The 19,529-nt window shown below is 41.0% G+C and overlaps 2 protein-coding genes across 2 annotated transcripts; both read left to right on the top strand.

The window, feature by feature from the left end:
- The first annotated feature begins 4,695 nt into the window (after positions 1-4,695).
- Positions 4,696-8,623, top strand: LOC146474246 (tubulin alpha-2/alpha-4 chain-like). The gene is made up of 6 exons (XM_085117541.1): positions 4,696-5,094; positions 5,347-5,569; positions 7,068-7,216; positions 7,311-7,703; positions 7,792-8,079; positions 8,243-8,623. The coding sequence occupies exons 1-6, from the start codon at positions 5,092-5,094 to the stop codon at positions 8,543-8,545; spliced, it is 1,359 nt and encodes a 452-aa protein (XP_084973667.1). The 5' UTR covers positions 4,696-5,091; the 3' UTR covers positions 8,546-8,623.
- A 2,149-nt stretch (positions 8,624-10,772) lies between these two features.
- Positions 10,773-15,339, top strand: LOC146474245 (tubulin alpha-1 chain-like). The gene is made up of 6 exons (XM_085117540.1): positions 10,773-10,931; positions 11,165-11,387; positions 11,539-11,687; positions 11,776-12,168; positions 12,671-12,958; positions 14,986-15,339. Exons 1-6 carry the CDS (start codon positions 10,929-10,931, stop codon positions 15,286-15,288), a joined length of 1,359 nt encoding a protein of 452 aa, XP_084973666.1. The 5' UTR covers positions 10,773-10,928; the 3' UTR covers positions 15,289-15,339.
- The last annotated feature ends 4,190 nt before the right edge of the window (positions 15,340-19,529 follow it).

Raw genomic sequence — 19,529 nt, 5'->3', positions numbered from 1 at the left:
GGTTTTGTTTACATTCAGTTAAAAGTGGAAGGTACTATTTTTTTTTAATTTTCTGATAAAAACTCTTGCGTATGCAAACAAAGAAAGCTCAGTGTAATATCGAGAATTTTCAGAGCCAGCATTTTGTCACTTTATAATAATTAGGCAAATTTACGAAAATGAAAACCTGGGCACTTCTGAAATTATTGGGCAAGGGAGCTATACTTGGCCAATATCGGTCCTCTACCCGGGGTCCTTTTTCGGTCTTACTTCAATTATATTATCGTGCACAATAAATTTTTACGAGCATTCTGCGCGATGAGACAGAATCACTGGAAATATATAGCTACGCTCTTGCTGTTGCCTTGCATCGTTAAAAATTTTGAAATGCGGCTAAAATGGAAATGAGATAGTAGAACCGTCTTGCTTTGGTTTTCACCATGAGTAGTGTAACGACGAGATTATCCGATAAACAGCCTGATCAAAACTAATTTTTTCATAGCAATTTTTAAAACTTACACTAACTGCAGAGTGACATGAAAATGAATTGCCTTGAGCTCCCTGCCTGTGGCAATCTATTAAAACATGAGAAATTTAAGAGTAGATAATCGAGTTACAGCCAGAAAGAAAAAAGGAGTACATTAACTTTCAATGCGCATCGTAAGCACTATATACAGACAAAAAAACTAAATAAACAATAACCTTCACTTCCTTGATTAATTTTAAATCACCTGCCTCTTCAGGAACCGGTCAAAACTTTGTACAACACATAGCTAGCAGATTCTGATTTACAGGCTGATTCAGTGAATTGAGCTGGAGTTATTTTAACCACAAACGCATTTAACAAGATATGTCTTCTGCTGCAGTTTTTATCGTATTTTGCGTTGTTATTTCGATTGAGACTATACTCATTTGCATTGGGAACACATTAACCATTTACGTGTTTTGGAAAAAGCGACGAACTCTACAGAAGGCAAGTTACCTTTTGATCAATCTCGCAGTTGCTGATCTTCTCGTGGGTGTGTTGGAAATAGTTTTACTTGGAACTCAGATTCAACCATATCTGTTCACTTATTCAGGATTAAAAGAACGAATTTTTAGTTTTCACTATAGCCACGTTTTGTCATCTATACAAATTTTCTTTTCGTGTTCTTCGGTGTTTTCACTCGCCGTTATTTCATTGGAACGTGTTTACGCTGTTGTGTGGCCTCTTCACCACCGAACAGTTAGCAGCCGAGTGTATTTTTCAAGCATCGGATTCATCTGGGTAGCCGGCATTGGTGCCGGAACGCTTTATATACTATCAGTTGTTGAAGTTTTAAGTCCTACATACTCTTATGTGCCAATAAACGGGACTATTTTGTCATCCCTCTGTGTCGTGTGTGCAAGCTACATGATTATACGAGCGCGAGTAAGACGCACTCCTCTCATATTTGATAATCAAAGAAGGAGAAACATGGAACGTAACATTAAATTGTCCAAAACGTTCTTTATAGTGATAGGCTTGTCTCTTGCTTGCTGGGTTCCAGCTACAGTTACTTACACTTTGGATGGGTGGTGTCAGAACTGTATTTCAAGAATCGTTATGCTGGTAACAACTGTGTTACATTTGACCAATTCAGTCGTCAACCCAGTGGTGTATTGTTATAGGATGCCGATGTTTAAGGAAGAATTGAAGAGATGTTTTGACAAATGCAAGTTCCTTCGAAATGCAAGGAATGACCGCAAGACAAGTCCAATTGGGTATTTTGATACCCGACTTTAGCTCAGCCAGTATCTGCTTGTAAATAAATAAATAAATAAATAAATGAATAAATAAATAAGATTTGCTAAAGCACCAAAGACGTGAATGTTAAAGATGAACTTATAAAGCCTCGACGTCTCCACGTCTTCAGGACGCCAGTATCAAGAGAAAGAAAATCATTCTAAAACTGCGAGAAGATCTTTTGAAAGTTGAAAAAATTAACGCGTGGATGGACATAAAGGAAAGGCGTCTTCCATCTTGCATCTTATTATCAGGTTGTAGTAGCAAAGGTACCTGAAAAAAAAAATAAGTAATGAAAAAAACAAAAAGACAACTGTGCATACAGGAAGTTAATTAGGAACTCACTCTCAGGCTTCGGATGCTAGCAGATATCCTTTGAGTTCTTTTCTAAAACTTTGAAGAGATGCTGCATTCTTGGTGTTTAGAGATATTTTGTTCCAAAAGTCAGCAGTAGCATACCTAAGACTGAATTTGCCGCACTTATAGACCCTATGCAAAAATGGCTGACAATTTAATATTCTTTTGTTTGCATTCAAATTAGCCTTGCTCTTGAGTTGAAAAATCAAAAGAATATTTTCCCTTGAACGAGGTTAGTAAGGCTAATTTGAATGCAAACAAAAGAATATTAAAATGTCAGGCATTTTTACATAAGGTGTATAAGTCAGTTCTTGGTTGCGGTATAAGCACATTTTGATTCAGTTCGTTCTCGAACGTGTGTAGTAATGGTGTATGTCACTTATATTTGAAAAGAATCGTATATTCCAGGGAGCAAATTGTTTTCGTGTTGGTACACAAGTTCACCCATTTGTATTTTATTAATTTGTTAAATTGGAGGGCAGCATCCTGCCGTAATTGCCACGGGCAGATGTTCAGATGCCCGGCAAATGCATGACTTCAGCCGGTAACACAATAACAATCAGCGTCATTGTTGTTGTTAGTATAAGTCAGTAAATTAGTGTTTCTCTGAAATGAATTTTTTTTATATTTCTTAATTCTTCTCCTTATATCGCACTTGGGAGCTACCTCTGCATGTGAAATCTTGAAATTATTTTATCAAGTTTTAAAGTTCTTCACTACATGATCAGAAAAACCAGATCATGAAATTTCAAAATCATTTTGCATGCCAAATCGTAATTTTTCTAAATTTGCATGCCAAACCTTGAAATTTCTAACTGAATACCGGCATGCCAAATCTGAAAGTTCTAAATTTGGTAACTCGCACGTTATTACCGTCAAATCGGCTATTCCTACTGGTTCAGAAGTATGTTGATTGACAGTTTGCTCTGAGCAATTATTACGTCACCGTTGGCATCAGGAGGATGTAAATTCCCTGCACCCTTGCTCTTGAAATTGTAGCCTGCAGAACAGGCCTCATATAGCCTGTGTACAGCCCCCTCCCCCTCCCCTCCGGAAAAATCGGGGAGAGAGTGTCTTTCCCCAATTTTTCCGGAGGGGAGGGGACGGCTCTACACGGGCTAGCGTTATATTTTTTGCGTTTTTCAGGCGAGCGGAGGCAACCACGAGGTGAGCGTGAAGTGCGAGGACTCTCGAAGAGAAAAACGCAAAAAAATAAATACAAAAATAAAATAAGTAAAATGAATATCGCCTATTCTACAGGCTACTGAAATAGACGACCCACGATCCACTACTGTTAGCCATACTTGCCTGGATAAATTCTCCTAGTAAATTGTTACTCTCCTGTCATGTCTGCTGGCAACACTTGCAGCTCGGCTTGAATTCTGCTCGGTACAAAGCTAGATAAAATAAAGCTAGATGCCATTCTCAGCTCGATTAAAATTATGCAACTAGCTTTCAAAACACTAGACTGATCATAGTCCCCTATTTTCGAGTAATTTTCGAGGCTCGTAGGCTTTGATCGAACTGCCGCCATCTTGGATTGTAAAGCCGAGCGCAACCTGGAGAGAGCGTCTAAATACCGAGAGGAGCGGGAGTGGGGAGGATCAACGTACCCTGACAAGGGCCCCCCTCGGTAGTTTAGACACTCTCCCCAGGTTACGCTCGCCTTTACAATCCAAGATGGCGGCAGTTCGATGGAAGTGTACCTGAGTCTCGAAAATCCCAGGGGGAATTGTGAACAGTCCATCAAGACACTGCTTGTGTGGATTCAGTTGAATGCCGCCGAGGTATGCGATATTTCAGTGGAATACATGCACAATGCTAGGTTTTGACTGATTTAGTTTCTTAAATTTTTCTTTCAGTCGTTATCACGTTATGTATTCACAGTTTGCTCACTAATTTTTTTTTTTTCGTATTTTGTTTCAATTCTTGATCCTCCACTCGTAAAAACGGTATAGGTAGCGAGTTATGCTCGAAAATTCTGCTGGCAGAATTTGTCCAAGCCTATGCGGCGGAAGCTTGAAAATTTGCACCTTCAACCACAGGCCGCCCAAGCTCGAGCTGTGAGTTGTGGTGATCATCTTGCGTAATAATCGTCACGGCGCAAATTTAAGAGTTTGTATGGGAATATTTAGCGAGTTATCGTTTCCCGGGTTTCACACTCCTAAGAGAATGTGAAACCCGGGAAATGATAACTCGCTGAAATGACCTCCAATCAGCAAAAGGAGACAGAGAAACAACAAACAGTACACCGTATAAACAAGGTATGTAATTTTTATTCAGAAATTTTCGGAAATTTTACCTCCTAAACCCGATCGTAAATATTCCCATACAAACTCTTAAATTTGCGCCGTGACGGTTATTACGCAAGATGATCACCACAACTCACAGCTTGAGCTTGGGCAGCCTGTGCTTCAACGGGAACTGAACAGCTGTGCTACGGACCGTACCAGCTAGGGAAAAGGCCCTGGGAACGAGGTTGCCCTCCCCCTCCCACCCGATCACGCGACTAAACTAAACCTGCTCAACTGGTTTCAACTCAGCGGGTCTGTTTTCTAGCGACGGATAAATGTCAACGACCGTTGCGAACCGCTATTGTTTCAGTAATCAGCCATGCATGTATTCCATAGTGTATGTTTTAAAAGATCGATTTATGACGATGTAGTGAAGTTTTTAAAGACTGCTCAGTTTTAGACCTGAAAAAGCAGCGTCTGTTTCGTAATTTTTTCACGACATAAAAAGTTTCTCAACCGAGCACGTGTAACAAACATTTTGCCACACAGTTGTCAAAAATGTCAACGTGTCCATCACAATGTGGTTGCTATGGTTGCAGCCACATCCTTTCATAAAAGAGCGGAGTAAACAGATAATCGTTAGTTGCTGAAGTTCAGTGTGTCGTTGACTGTCTTCGATAGAAAGCCGTTACCTTTCGAAAGGAGACTTTAACAACCGTTCTAAAAGTCGTCGTTTACCAATAATCTTTCATCAAAATGGTAAGTTTTCTCTTGATATAGATCCTAAATTACAAGGGCGCTCAATGAGTCGTTAAAAATGTACAGTAGTCCGCGCTTTCGCAATTTGAAATCGTCTTCATGACCTTTCGACTTAGTTAAAAGCTGTGGATTTCTAATGTCCTCCTCGTTTCTCATTCAAACGCAAACCTACACAAAGTAAATGCGTGTAGCATTATCAATGTATAAGCAAAGTTACGAGTTGTAAATTTTAAGCGCCTTGTCTCGTTTTAGCGTGAATGTATCTCTGTCCACGTTGGCCAAGCCGGTGTTCAGATCGGAAATGCTTGCTGGGAGTTGTACTGCTTGGAACATGGAATTCAGCCTGATGGCCAGATGCCGAGCGACAAGACTATCGGCGGAGGAGACGATTCCTTTAACACGTTTTTCAGCGAGACTGGAGCGGGAAAACACGTTCCTCGCGCCGTGTTCGTTGACTTGGAGCCGACTGTTGTTGGTGAGTAAACAAAACCGCCGTTCGTTATCAAAATGTGTAAAGTTGATCTTAATCTCTTCATATAGCTGTGATATTTTTTTCCTTTTACTTAACTACAGAATACAAGGTAACTTATACGAACACCGAACCCAGCAGTCGCTAAAAATTGTAATTTTCCGCGTTCTATAGCACTAAGCTACTGGTCGCTAAAATTTCACTGAAAATTTGTCATTATAATGTTCTCATTCTATAAAGCACTTAAGACTGATGAGTCTAGCCATCTTAAATTTGTTTCCTAACTTTCTAAATATAAAGTTGATGCTCTTCCAACGCAGACGATCTACCAAACCAATCCAGTACTGTTAAATACGCCCTCCGCTAGCCTCGGCAAATTCTTGGCCGCCATTGTCTCAAGACCACATGCAGTGAGTGCTGCATGACCTTGCTTGGCAAACCAGCCTGTGAAAGTTCGCCACGCTATGTCACATCGGCAGAAACAAAATCATGTAAGGGCGCTTTCAGAAGTGTAAAAGAAGCGTAAAAACCGAACGAAGACAGCAGCTAAGGTCTTTTCAACTTCTAGGATTATTTGAAGAAAATATTTCCTTCTTCAAATGACAAGAATTTGAAATGTGATCGTCTTTGAATCGGCGTGTGCCATGTGTTGGTTAACGAAAAACCTCGTCGCTTGAGGGTGTAAAACTGCAAGTTCGAAAAAAAAAGTTATAATTTAGCCCATAATAAACCAAAACGAGTTTATTTGTCGGAGTAAACGAACCGTTTCTATGGCTTTGAGCTTTCATTGTGTGCCACGTAAGTGATTGACAATTTGTTCTCTGACAATGAGATTGAGTCCTTACCAATCCGAAGAGACATGAATATCTTGTTGTTCGTCCGAGACTTTTGGGTCACGAAAACTTTCGAATTCGACTCAAACGCCTTTATTTTTCCCTGGTCAAAACTGTTTTTCATTCGTTTCCTTAAAAGGGGCGAAAGAAGACCGAAGCCTAACTTTGAACCGTCATAAATGTTACTACACTGTAGGCCGGAGGCGGGAGATGGAACACAACAGGATATGTCAACTGTCATTTAAAATATTCGGCGGGAACACGTCCTTGCCAGCCAAGCGTAACGCAGCGCGACCCTCAACGGTCAGACAAACAATAAAATTCATTATTTTCCTTTATACAACGCAAAATTCTCTGCCGGTGCCTTTTGTGCTTTGCTTTTAGTTTCATATGGGCATATATTACCAATCTCTCGCGGCGGAAAACTTGGTTGCTTCTTTTGTTTGCGTAAAGGAAGCTTGTAGTTGCTTCGGATTAGAACTTACAATTACCAATTTGAATTACAAAGTGCCCCTCTTACAGAAGTTCCGACAATTTATCCGTGGAGCGACGAAATAAAAACCTTCCTGAACTATGCCTATTGAAGCTGCACTAATCTCCAACTAAGTGGTTTTCTTTTGTTTGTTTTATTACTCAACAAAAATTCTAAGTTTAACATTTACTCGTTACAGATGAGGTCCGTACTGGAACATACAGACAGCTCTTTCATCCAGAGCAGTTGATGACAGGCAAAGAGGATGCTGCTAATAACTATGCTCGTGGCCACTACACTGTTGGGAAAGAAATGATTGATATTGTTCTCGACAGAATCAGAAAACTGGTAAGTGATACAAAATCTATCAATTCCAATAAACGTTTGTTTAACATTGCTTTTTGGTGAGTACATCATTTCTAAATATCGTCTTTCTCATCAGGCTGACCAGTGCACTGGCTTGCAAGGCTTTCTCATCTTCCATTCCTTTGGTGGAGGTACTGGCTCTGGCTTCACATCTCTGCTTATGGAGCGTCTGTCTGTTGATTATGGCAAGAAATCCAAACTGGAGTTCGCCATTTACCCAGCTCCTCAGATTGCAACAGCAGTGGTGGAACCATACAACTCCATTCTGACAACTCACACCACCCTGGAACATTCTGACTGTGCCTTCATGGTGGACAATGAAGCCATCTATGACATCTGCCGTCGTAACTTGGACATTGAAAGACCAACTTACACCAACCTGAACCGACTGATTGGTCAGATTGTGTCTTCCATCACAGCTTCACTCCGCTTTGATGGTGCTCTGAACGTCGATTTGACTGAGTTTCAGGTACGTTTCTATCGCGTCTAAGAAAATTACATCATCTTCGAATATCTAGGGTTCAGTCAATGACGGATACCTGTTTTGTTTCTTGTAGACCAACTTGGTGCCATATCCACGTATTCACTTCCCACTGGCCACTTACGCTCCTGTTATCTCTGCTGAGAAAGCCTATCATGAGCAGTTGACTGTTGCTGAAATCACCAATGCCTGTTTTGAGCCAGCCAATCAGATGGTGAAGTGTGACCCACGTCATGGCAAATACATGGCTTGCTGTCTGCTGTTCCGTGGTGATGTGGTACCAAAGGATGTGAACGCAGCTATTGCAACAATCAAGACTAAGAGAACCATTCAGTTTGTGGACTGGTGCCCAACTGGCTTTAAGGTTATTGCAAACTCAATTCTTTATCGCATTAGGGGTGGTAGGGTGACTAGTTACAGTGTTTTGGTAGAACGCCGATCGACCATCACAACTTAAACGCATAGTATATCAGATGATTAAAGACAAGAAAATCGGAAAATCTAACTTTTCCAATGGTATTTTTCAGGTTGGAATCAACTACCAGCCCCCCACAGTTGTTCCTGGTGGTGATCTGGCCAAGGTTCAGCGTGCTGTGTGTATGTTGAGTAACACCACAGCTATTGCTGAGGCCTGGGCCCGTCTGGATCACAAGTTTGATCTGATGTACGCCAAACGTGCGTTTGTCCACTGGTACGTGGGTGAGGGTATGGAAGAAGGAGAGTTCTCTGAGGCTCGTGAAGATTTGGCTGCATTGGAGAAGGATTATGAAGAAGTTGGCGTGGATTCTGTTGACGCTGAAGGCGAGGAGGAAGGAGACGAAGAATACTAGAATGTACCGTTTCTTCCGAGATCGTGTGAGCAAAACTGAGTTGAAAACTGAACAATAAAGAAGTAAATGTTGTGTTGATTGTGTGTCAGTGTATCTTTTTCTTTTCGAGGTCGATCAAACGAAAGGTTCCCTTGTATATTCTGATGTTTTTTTGTTTTTGTTTTTAAATTCTTCAAACATCAGAGCGTTGGTTTTTGTTTGTTTGTTGTTGCTGTCGTCCAGTTTTATGCAAACCGGCGTAAGATAATTGGTTTTCGATGCAGTGTTTGTATTTCTTCGCTGGATATAATTATATTTTATTTTTATGCAAATATTACTTAATTCCTCCAGTACCTCCAACTTGGCCGCCGTGAAAACCCTCCATAAGATATGGAAATAACAACTTAAAGCTTTTTCGTTTTTATAAGTGAAGGTGCGTAGCGGTGAAACGAGTATTGTGTGGGTCGATCACTTCCTCCTTCCTTTCCACTTGAACTTTTAATCTTTTTGTTAGTAATTCCGCTGATCGGTGCAGGCCTTTCAATTCTAGATCTGCTTCATACTGTGGGCGCAAATAAGTATTGACATGACATGATATCCTTATTTGAATAGGGTAGCACCTGCAGCTAATTTACGATGAAATTACTGTTATCAACGGAGGCCCTATATACAAGAAATGGTTCAGTTTTACCTTTTTATGCTAGACACTGCTCGCCGTTCAACTAACCCCTTCCACCCAATTTTTTGGCTAAACATATTCTCCTAATTGCCCTGATCATTTGTGCGAAAACGTTTTTGAGATTGATAAAATCCTCGCGTTTCTACGGCCTTTTGACGTTTGCCTTTCTAGACACGCCGCCGCGTATTTAGGGACCTGGGTCGAGTTATGTTTCCTTCGATGATGTCACAGCTCTTCAAAACCGAACTAGGCCCATTCTCCCTTTACACGCAGACGCGGGTCAAAGAAGCTCGAAATTTTTCAAATTTGAAAATTAATGAAAAAAAAAGGCGAGAAAAAAGCTGCGGCAACAATTTTTTCGCCCAAATGATCAGGCCAATAAGGAGAATATGTTGAGCGAAAAAGCAGTTTGGGGCCGGGTTAAGGTTTGCTGCACTTTAACTCACTAAATGACTGGTTTTTGTGGCTAAGTTTGTTTTAAAATACAAAACTGAATGCAAGGCTGGCACTACGGCAAAGGGCAGATTTATTACTGGCCAATATTTCGACTAATAGAATTAGTCTTCCTCAGCCTTCCTCAGTCTTCCTTTGCCGTAGTGCCAGCCTTGCATTCAGTTTTGTATTTTCACGTTCAAGTGACGCCTGACACGAGGTCTTTCACAAGAGAGATCCGGCAAAATTACCAGCAAGTTTAATTCCTGCGTTGTGTGGACCTCTGCATTCAAAAGTTTTCTATTTGTTTTAAACTTTGACTCACACTCCATTCTCTGGCGTCAACGAATCGGTCAGCGAACGACCCTCGCATTTTACGGTTTGTGGGTGTTGGATACCCGCGCAAGGGTCTTACCTACATAACTGACAGGTAAGCTTTTACAATATACGAAACGAGGTGTTTTTATAGAAAACTTATGCAACCTTGAAAACATCGTTCATTTCTTTTTTTACTACGATAGTATTTGTTGAATTACGTGGGTGCATAAAGTTGACAGGTCAACAACATAACAGTCTTCGCGGATGAGTATATTCGCGTACTTACCGCCGAAAAAGATTCAGGTTTTTTTCTGATCTATGAATAAAGTCTTAGGTATCTGAGCCGGTCTATAGACTATATTTTTGTTTTTCTGCTATGCAAACGCTCTTCTGGATCGTCATGCAGCGTTGGAAGGTTTCACTGAATTTGTATGGACAGCTATTGAAATGACTGAAACCAAACTTCGTTTCAGTAAGCTTAAAATCGGCCACTAGTAAAATTGTAAAAGTACCTGGCCAGAGTCCCTGGCAACCAGCCGAATTAACTGGTATCATATTTGTCTTCTACGTATGGGTCTTTAGCAAAAAACAAACAAACCAAAGAACAAAAACAAACAAAAAAGAGAAAAAACAATACAATTCGTCCTCACAAGTCAGTTCCTCACAGGTTTGAACTGTTTTCATTTCCCTCGAGAGTTCAATGTTCTATATTCAGCTAACAATTCCCCTGTGTACGCTTTGCGCGCCTATGCATTTATTTTTAGGCCTATTATCTGTCAACGTGGATCTGATATATCTGATGCGCGCGCAGAATTCGCTGTTCTTCATCAGAACGTTGACTGCCGATACAGCGTTTTTATACTCGTCTTAGATTGAAAGTCGTTGCCTTTCGAAAGAAGACGTTTTTGCAATTACGCAACCGGTTTAAAGCACCGGTAGTTTCAAAGCACATTCAAATTATAAACTTTCCTCAAAATGGTAAGCGCTTTGAGCTTGAGTGTCATCAATTTCCATCCGGCTTGCTTACAAGGCTCCGATTTTAATTCGAAATTATAGTGTAAGTTCCTAATCTTAATGGAGTACCAAAAGCCTAAGCCGGGAACTTAAATTTTTTTGGTAATTTGTCAATATAGAAGGGAAGCTGTTAGTTGTAATCATCGTAAACTTATCAGTTATAAGCTAGCGCTTGTGATTTCCTTCTTGTTTCGTAGCGTGAGTGTATCTCTGTTCACGTTGGCCAAGCCGGAGTTCAAATTGGAAATGCTTGCTGGGAGCTGTACTGCTTAGAGCATGGAATTCAGCCTGATGGCCAGATGCCGAGCGACAAGACTGTCGGCGGAGGAGACGATTCCTTTAACACGTTTTTCAGCGAGACTGGAGCGGGAAAACACGTTCCACGCGCTGTGTTCGTTGACTTGGAGCCGACTGTTGTTGGTGAGTAAGATATGTTTCAAATGTATTGGTCATTTTGGTAAGAGTAGATGCCTGGAAGCTTCGCTAAACATGCTAGTATTACTGATGACAAAAAATAAAGCAACCTTATTTGTTATGAGTATATAATCTTCGAAACCTTTTCGCGTTACAGATGAGGTCCGTACTGGCACGTACAGGCAGCTGTTTCATCCAGAGCAGTTGATAACTGGCAAAGAAGATGCCGCTAATAACTATGCTCGTGGCCACTACACTGTTGGGAAGGAATTGATCGATCAAGTTCTCGACAGAATCAGAAAACTGGTAAGTAAAACTAAAACAACCCATTCTGAGCGAGACGTTTGCTTTTAATGAGTTTTGTTTCTAATTTTTCACTTGACATTCTCATCAGGCTGACCAGTGTACTGGCTTGCAAGGCTTTCTCATCTTCCATTCCTTTGGTGGAGGTACTGGCTCTGGCTTTACATCTCTGCTTATGGAGCGCCTGTCAGTTGATTATGGCAAGAAATCCAAACTAGAGTTTTCCATCTACCCAGCTCCTCAGATTGCAACAGCAGTGGTGGAACCCTACAACTCAATTCTGACAACTCACACCACCCTGGAACATTCTGACTGTGCCTTCATGGTAGACAATGAAGCCATCTATGACATCTGCCGTCGTAACTTGGACATTGAGAGACCAACTTACACCAACCTGAACCGACTGATTGGTCAGATTGTGTCCTCCATCACAGCTTCACTCCGATTTGATGGTTCACTAAACGTCGATTTGACTGAGTTCCAGGTACGTTTCAATACTTTTCTCACGAAAAAATGTACTAGTCGAGGACTGCATGTGGCTACTACTGTAAAACAAATTGGAAATCGTTGTAAAGAATTGGTGATGTTACTAGACTTCAAGCTACCTGTGTAAAATATGGGGATCAATTTGTCAACTATTGAACGCGAAACTCATCAATTGCTCTGAACGTTGCAATCAATATCGAAAACAAGACGAGACATCACGGAAATTCAAAACATGCCGCCGATTGCCGCCGGTAACCACGATAGTCGACGATTAGTCACGAACGATACGCACGATGATATAAACATCAAGCGTCAAGTGTCGATCGAAGCCCGATCGTGCGATTCCCAAGACTATCCGAAGATTAGGACAGCTTACACTCACTCTTACACACTCCGTGGCATAGTGGCTGCTGTTAAGGAGTAGTAGCCACAAAAAAATAGAAAATTATGGGATCGTCATGTTCAGTCAGTGACTGTAACCTCTGTTATATCTTTTCTAGACGAACTTGGTGCCATATCCACGTATTCACTTTCCATTGGCCACTTACGCTCCTGTTATCTCTTCTGAGAAAGCCTATCATGAGCAGTTGACTGTTGCTGAAATCACCAATGCCTGTTTTGAACCAGCCAATCAGCTGGTTAAATGTGATCCACGTCATGGCAAATACATGGCTTGCTGTCTGCTGTTCCGTGGTGATGTGGTACCAAAGGATGTGAATGCAGCTATTGCAACAATCAAGACCAAGAGGACCATTCAGTTTGTGGACTGGTGCCCAACTGGCTTCAAGGTTTAGTGACACACTTAACTCTTGACAATTTTTAAGCTACTATTATTTTTTTGGGTAAAACTATCGACCGTCGGGCACAGTTCATTCAACTTTTCACTTGTACATTAAACATACATACGGCAACCATTATTTATATATGCATAAGAAAATTCAAAGCTTGTGGTCATGTATAACACTATATTTTTGCCGTTGGTCGACTATTGCTCTTCTGTTTGGGACAGCTGTGGTGAGGGTAGCAAGATTTATCTGTACAAGTTAAACAGACGTACAACCTGTATTATCGAAGGTCGATGTGTTGGCGCTGATGAGTTCAATCAACGCTCAGCTGGCCCTGCCTACAAGCGCGCAGGGAATATCTTAAAAGTTTGTTTAGTCTACAAGTGCCGCCATGATATGACGCCATCGTATCTACTCTCAGAGTTTAGGCATGCCCATCAAATTCATAGCTATAACACCAGACGTCGCGATCTGCTGCGCCTTCCACTTGCAAAAACTGCTAAATATCAGGGGAGTTTTAGAATAAATGGTACTCGCGCATACAAATGCATTGCCTCCAAACATCAGGCAAATAAAGGAGCTCAACGAATTTTAAGATTAAGGTTTAACACCATCTCAAGCATGCAAGGACACCTGCTATACCATTCCTATTTTATATGAAGGTATAACCTATACGTAACCGTATGTATAGTTCAATATTATGTTTTGTACATTTTTACATTTATGTTGCTTGTATAGTTTGTTAAATTTGTGTTATATCAGGGCTCTATTTAAACTAGCTATGCTAAACTAGATGCCGGTCTGTATTAAAATTGATTTAAACTTTAAAAAAAATTAAAACAAACAAAAAAACAAATAAGATAAATCAATTGAAATACATTTGTAAGGAATACAATCTAAAATTCTTCAAACTACATAACGTTAAAGTACTGTATACAAAATTCCTAGATCTGTTTTCGATCGTTTGTGGCCTGAGCTAAAAGGAATTCTTAAAGGGACAGTATCACGCTATTTTTAGTAACACATTGAAAATCGAAAAGACGCTATTCGGTTGATAGCAGCCAAGATATGACGACAAAATTCTATTAAAAGACTATCAGAATGCAAAGAAACTATCAACGGATATTTTCGCCGACAGATGACCAAGATAAAGAGGGGTCCAAATTTGAAAACATCAGGCCGACGTCCAGGCTGCATTTCATGTAGGATACGCCGAAGATCTTCGGCGTGGGTTTGAAGAGCGCTCAGCGTACTGGCGTACGATCGAAGTCGTTGGCGTACAGCTGGCGTATATCTTGTGGCAAAAACTATAGGAATATTGTCTAAAGGCTTTTACATAAGCCTGCCTGTATAGACTGTAGTAAGTAGAACAATCCTCAAAATAGCTAAAAAATAAAATTACTCGAACAGACCCCAAACATGTCGGTGCCAAAGTGATTTAGTTACCTGCATATGACGTTATTTACCCAAGAGACCAGGCTTCAGAGCGCGATTTTGCCACCCATCTCCCGCGCAAAATCGCCGGCCCGCAAACCAAGGCGCCATCTTGGAAAGTAATTCCGCTGGTCACATTGTTGTCAAATGTCAAGTTGGCGGCTTGGCGTGGAATTAAGACGTCCTTAGCGTACCTTTGGCGTAATGTAGACGCGGAATGCACCCTGGGCTGACGTTCAGTCAAGTTTCACTCTCGTAACGCACTACAAATCGCCCGTTGTACTATATTTTGGTTCAACCTTTCGTCTAAGAATCACTATTACTGTTTCTTTAAATTAGCGATTTAGAAATTAATTAACACAGTGTTTAAAGTTTAAATTTAGTAACGTTTGGCCAAAATTCGTGATATCTCCCATGATACTGCCCCTTAAAAAGTATAGCTCTTTGCAACGTTTCATGTAAACGACTTAATGTTCACATCGTCAAAAGTCGTTCCATATGACAGTGTTGTGCATGATCACCCTCTGTATGCAATAGAGTTTACATATATGTGTATATAGTATTTTCACATGGTATTGGCACATGGTATTTTTTAGGTTGGCATCAACTACCAGCCCCCCACAGTTGTTCCTGGTGGTGACCTGGCCAAGGTTCAGCGTGCTGTGTGTATGTTGAGTAACACCACAGCTATTGCTGAGGCCTGGGCCCGTCTGGATCACAAGTTTGATCTGATGTACGCCAAGCGTGCGTTTGTCCACTGGTACGTGGGTGAGGGTATGGAGGAAGGAGAGTTCTCTGAGGCTCGTGAAGATTTGGCTGCATTGGAGAAGGATTATGAAGAAGTTGGCGTTGATTCTGGGGACCTTGAAGGCGAGGAGGAAGACGTAGACGAATACTAGATGTACAATTCCTTCTAAATTGAATTAATAAAGATATCGTCAAGCTTTCATAATCTGTGCATTATTATTGTTATTGTTATTGATTTGTTTGCTCATTCACACAGAAGTAAGCAACATAGTTAATTGAGGGACTGGTTATGAAACCTTGCCATGATAACAATGGTGCTCCAATTCAGTTTATGTTGGAAGGACCGCGACCGACACAATGATCCTTTGCCAGTTTTAGCGTTCATAATATACCGCACATGAACATTGGTCAGTTGCTCCGGCCAGCACATTACAAAATCTATTGTGATTTGTGCACGGCCAAGGCCAAAAATAACAAAAATATGTAACAGAAGACGTTTGTCAGGCTTTACAACTATTGCCTTTTATTAACTATGCAAGCATGCCTTGTTTGGGTTGGTTTTATCTCGTGTTGTTGATTACTGCCCAGGAAGATTTTAGACGACTAGACTGTTCACAGTCTCCCTATTTTTCCGTGGGATTCTTGAGACCGGTACGCTTCGATGGGGCTGCGCCATCTTGGTTTGTAGAAGTGAGAACGATCTGGGGAGAGTGTCTAAACTACCGAGGGGAGGGGAGCGGAGTTGGGAGGCTTCCCCTCCCTCACTATACAAACACCCACTCCCGCTCCCCTCGGTAGTTTAGACACTCTCCCCAGATCGCGCTCGCTTTTACAAACCAAGATGGCGGCGGTTCCATCGAAGCGTACCGGTCTCGAGAATTCCACGGAAAAATAGGGGTACTGTGAACAGTCTATTAGACGACATGCAAAAAAACATTACAGACTCGTTAAAAAGTGGCACAGTACCCATTAATTTCGTAAAGAAATACCCGTGTTGTTTTGGATCCATACTTAGGCGGCTGTGGACTTAAAACAGCACGTGCATTTCTAAATAAAGGGAACCGTACCGTTTTAACGGGTCTGTACCATTTTGAAACAAAGAACAGCAGAGAATATTCATAGTAATTGAATCGGCCATATTTTCACATAGGATCACTGTAATGATCTGTTATATCAAAGGAACAAAGTAAGTTAACCTGTAAAAGCAAGATATAACGTACTATGTGAACGTATTTTCACATAGTACGTTATATCTTGCTTTTACACGTTAACCGTACCATTTCGGCCAGTCGTGCAAACGGCCCTTAAAATCACCATACTGATTTTACTGGGTTGTTGGGCGCCAGATCAGCAAATTCGTGTTGTTCTTTCCGTGATCCAGTGCGGTGTCTTCATGATGTTCGACATATTTCCAATATTCCCACGGGAGAAAAGTCTATGTAACTTCAGTTAACGCGGAATGTTTTTATTGTAAGCTTTCAGGGGAGGTGAAGGGCTGTAGGGGTGCGTCGTGGGTACGTTCTTAGGCCCATGGCGATTTTATACGAAAATGCCGTTCGTGTCTGTCAAGATCTTTGGACCTTTTAGTTGTCTCTACCTGTCTCGAAAGACAATGGACTGTGCCAGAAATGTCAGTTCACTTTATTGCGGCAGCGTCGACAGTGGCTGTAGAGTACAATTCTTGAGCACGCAGTCAAAGCCACAGTTGCAGCAAATGTACGCTGTTGATAGCCAGGGTACGGAAGATGCCGGCTCTTGCTTTAATTTTTGTCGTTCCCTTCGACTGTTGGGTATTTCCCAGACTACCTTTCGCCATTGTCGCGTACGCTTTTACGCTTTTTATGGACAACCTTTGTCGAAACAGCTGTATATAATGTGACTAGTGGGCTATACAGGGAGGCTTTTTCACCGTTATAACTTTTAAAGAGTCGAAAATAATGGACGGTGAGCATTAGGGATTGCGGAGACTGAGTTCAGTAAAAATTAGTTGCAGAAATTGCAACTCATGCAGGATTGTGCTTTTTGGGAAATGAAAATGGACGCTTTTGGCTTATCTTTTAGGTATTAGAAAAGATAAAATGTTTTCGCGTTATGTTTGTGACAGGGTTTGTATGTTAAATAGTAACTGGTTGAACCCAGCAGGTGGAGACGATCCGAACCGTAGCGTTTGAACAAAATTTTCCTTCATTCAAACGTTATTGAACATATAGTCAGCATGTTACGACCAAGCCTGAAACCGACTGAAACCGGGGCAGTCAGGTTGATGGAAATATTTCTGGCTTCAAATGTTACATAGGCACGTAATGCGTGTAAAATACATTTCTATTTCTGGCTATTACAGTTAAAAGTGTATATATAGAATGGCATGAAGGTTACAACTATGCCTGTGTACCTCCCTTTCCCCACTTCCTCAGGGGAATAATTCTCTCCCACCATTAAGTGGAACCAAATAACTAAATTATTTACCAACCATGATTGAAATTGCCAGAAATCCCACACTGCAAATAGGGTTATTTTCGGTTCGATTTCCGCCGCTCCCTCAGGCTTCCGCCACCGGAAGAAGCGCGGGCTGGTTTCTCGAACACCGGCTGGTAATCGAGTCTACGGTTGTATATAGAATAGCGACCTGGCCTTGGATCGTAAGCGAGGCTGGGAATGACATTGTTTAAATACAAACCTCACTGCTTTTCATATATGTAGATTATGTTGCTCTTATGCTTACTAGTTTGCATTCACATTTGAAAAGTCGAGGTTTGTATGAAAACAAGGTCACCCCCAGCCTCGCTTACAATCCAAGGCCAGGTCACTTAACACACAACTGTAAAATGGACCCATACCTATATGTCCCTTGATCCTCTCTTGTCTTTGTACAATTCTCTCCTACCATCCGTACGCGTAAAAATGTTGATCACCGGTTGTTTATTTTCTCAACAAATAAGGAAACCCCTTGATCCCTCGAATACAAAGGCCACCTCGTGTCACATTCGTGTTCGTGTCTTTTCGCAGAATGCTGGTCATCTCCCCGGGGGGGGGGAGGTACTCAACAGACGCTTGCGTAGGGAGGTGCAACCCGGGCATTCAAACCCTGACCCTGTTTAAGACACAATTCCCTGAGTTTAAGACAGAATTCAAAAATTTCAGACCCTATCTAAGACATTTAACCCAAAATCGTACCCTGTTTAACACTAGAATGAAAGAAGATTACACTAGTTTCTTGTTTTAGCCATTAGGTCATAAAAGACATAAAGTGATGAAATAGATACCCCGTTCAAGACAAAACACCCTGAAAACCATACCCTATCGGGCCGCACGTCCCCGTTAAGGTCATATAAGGGAGTACCCCCCCCCCCCCCCCCCGTCATCTCTTACTTGGCCCACACTCCTTTACATACATAGCTAGTAAAATATGGAACTCTCTCCCGGACACTTACAGGACATCTGATTTTCTTCAATTCAAGCAAAAGATCCTCAATTGTGAGGCCTTTCCACAGTGTATATAATGTTGTATGAATATAGTGTATATATGATGATAGAATTGTAATTGTAATTGTATTTCATTTTATTTTATTTTGTCTATTTACTCTTTCTTTCTAATATTTACTTTCTCGAAGATATTAGCTATTCAAAGCTACTCTGTAAATTCGAGGATAAATAAAGTATATGTACGTATGTGTGTATGTATGTATGTATCTTGCTTTTACTAACAGAGTTCATAAGGTAACTGTTTGGCCACCCTAAAGAGCACTCTTTTCCTGTTGTAACGCGCCCTTTTGCTGACTTGGATTTCATGCTTGCAGTATGTATTACTTTAAAGGGGAAGTATCATGGGTTTTTTTATATATTTTTTGTTAACAATGATAAAATACAACCTTCAATCAGCTGCCAAATAATTCTAGAATGACTAGAGGAAAGAAATCAACTCAATTCTTGAAAGGAACAACTCGTGATCTGTTCTGACGCAATTTGGAAACAAAAAGGACGAGAACTTGAAAAACATTAGCCTAACACTTTTCAAGTTTCAATCCACTCTGACCTACTTTGTCTCTGGCCAGAGGCACTAATCGACAGCTTTATTGCACTGGGGCAATAATTTATAACAAACTTGACAATTATTTTATTGTTTCTGCTGACAGACAAACATTTTTGGGTTTTGAAATGACAGCAAATTTGCGTGATACTTCCCCTTTAAACTTGTAATATTAACAATATAATATTCATTGGTGTCTTGATCGGCTTAATACGACTTCGGATGCATATTTGTACAGCTGCAAACGGGTCAGCGTCCTCCGTAATCAAGCGACAGTTTTTTCCAGGGTTCGTACTCTTTGGGGCTTTTAAAAATCCATGACTTTTTCAAGTATTTTACAGTGTCAAAATGCTCAGTACTTATATC

The sequence above is a fragment of the Pavona decussata genome, unplaced genomic scaffold, assembly GCF_977016875.1.
Source record: "Pavona decussata unplaced genomic scaffold, jaPavDecu1.1 SCAFFOLD_91, whole genome shotgun sequence".
Lineage (NCBI taxonomy): Eukaryota > Metazoa > Cnidaria > Anthozoa > Scleractinia > Agariciidae > Pavona > Pavona decussata.
This window is presented reverse-complemented; position numbering and strand designations above follow the sequence as displayed.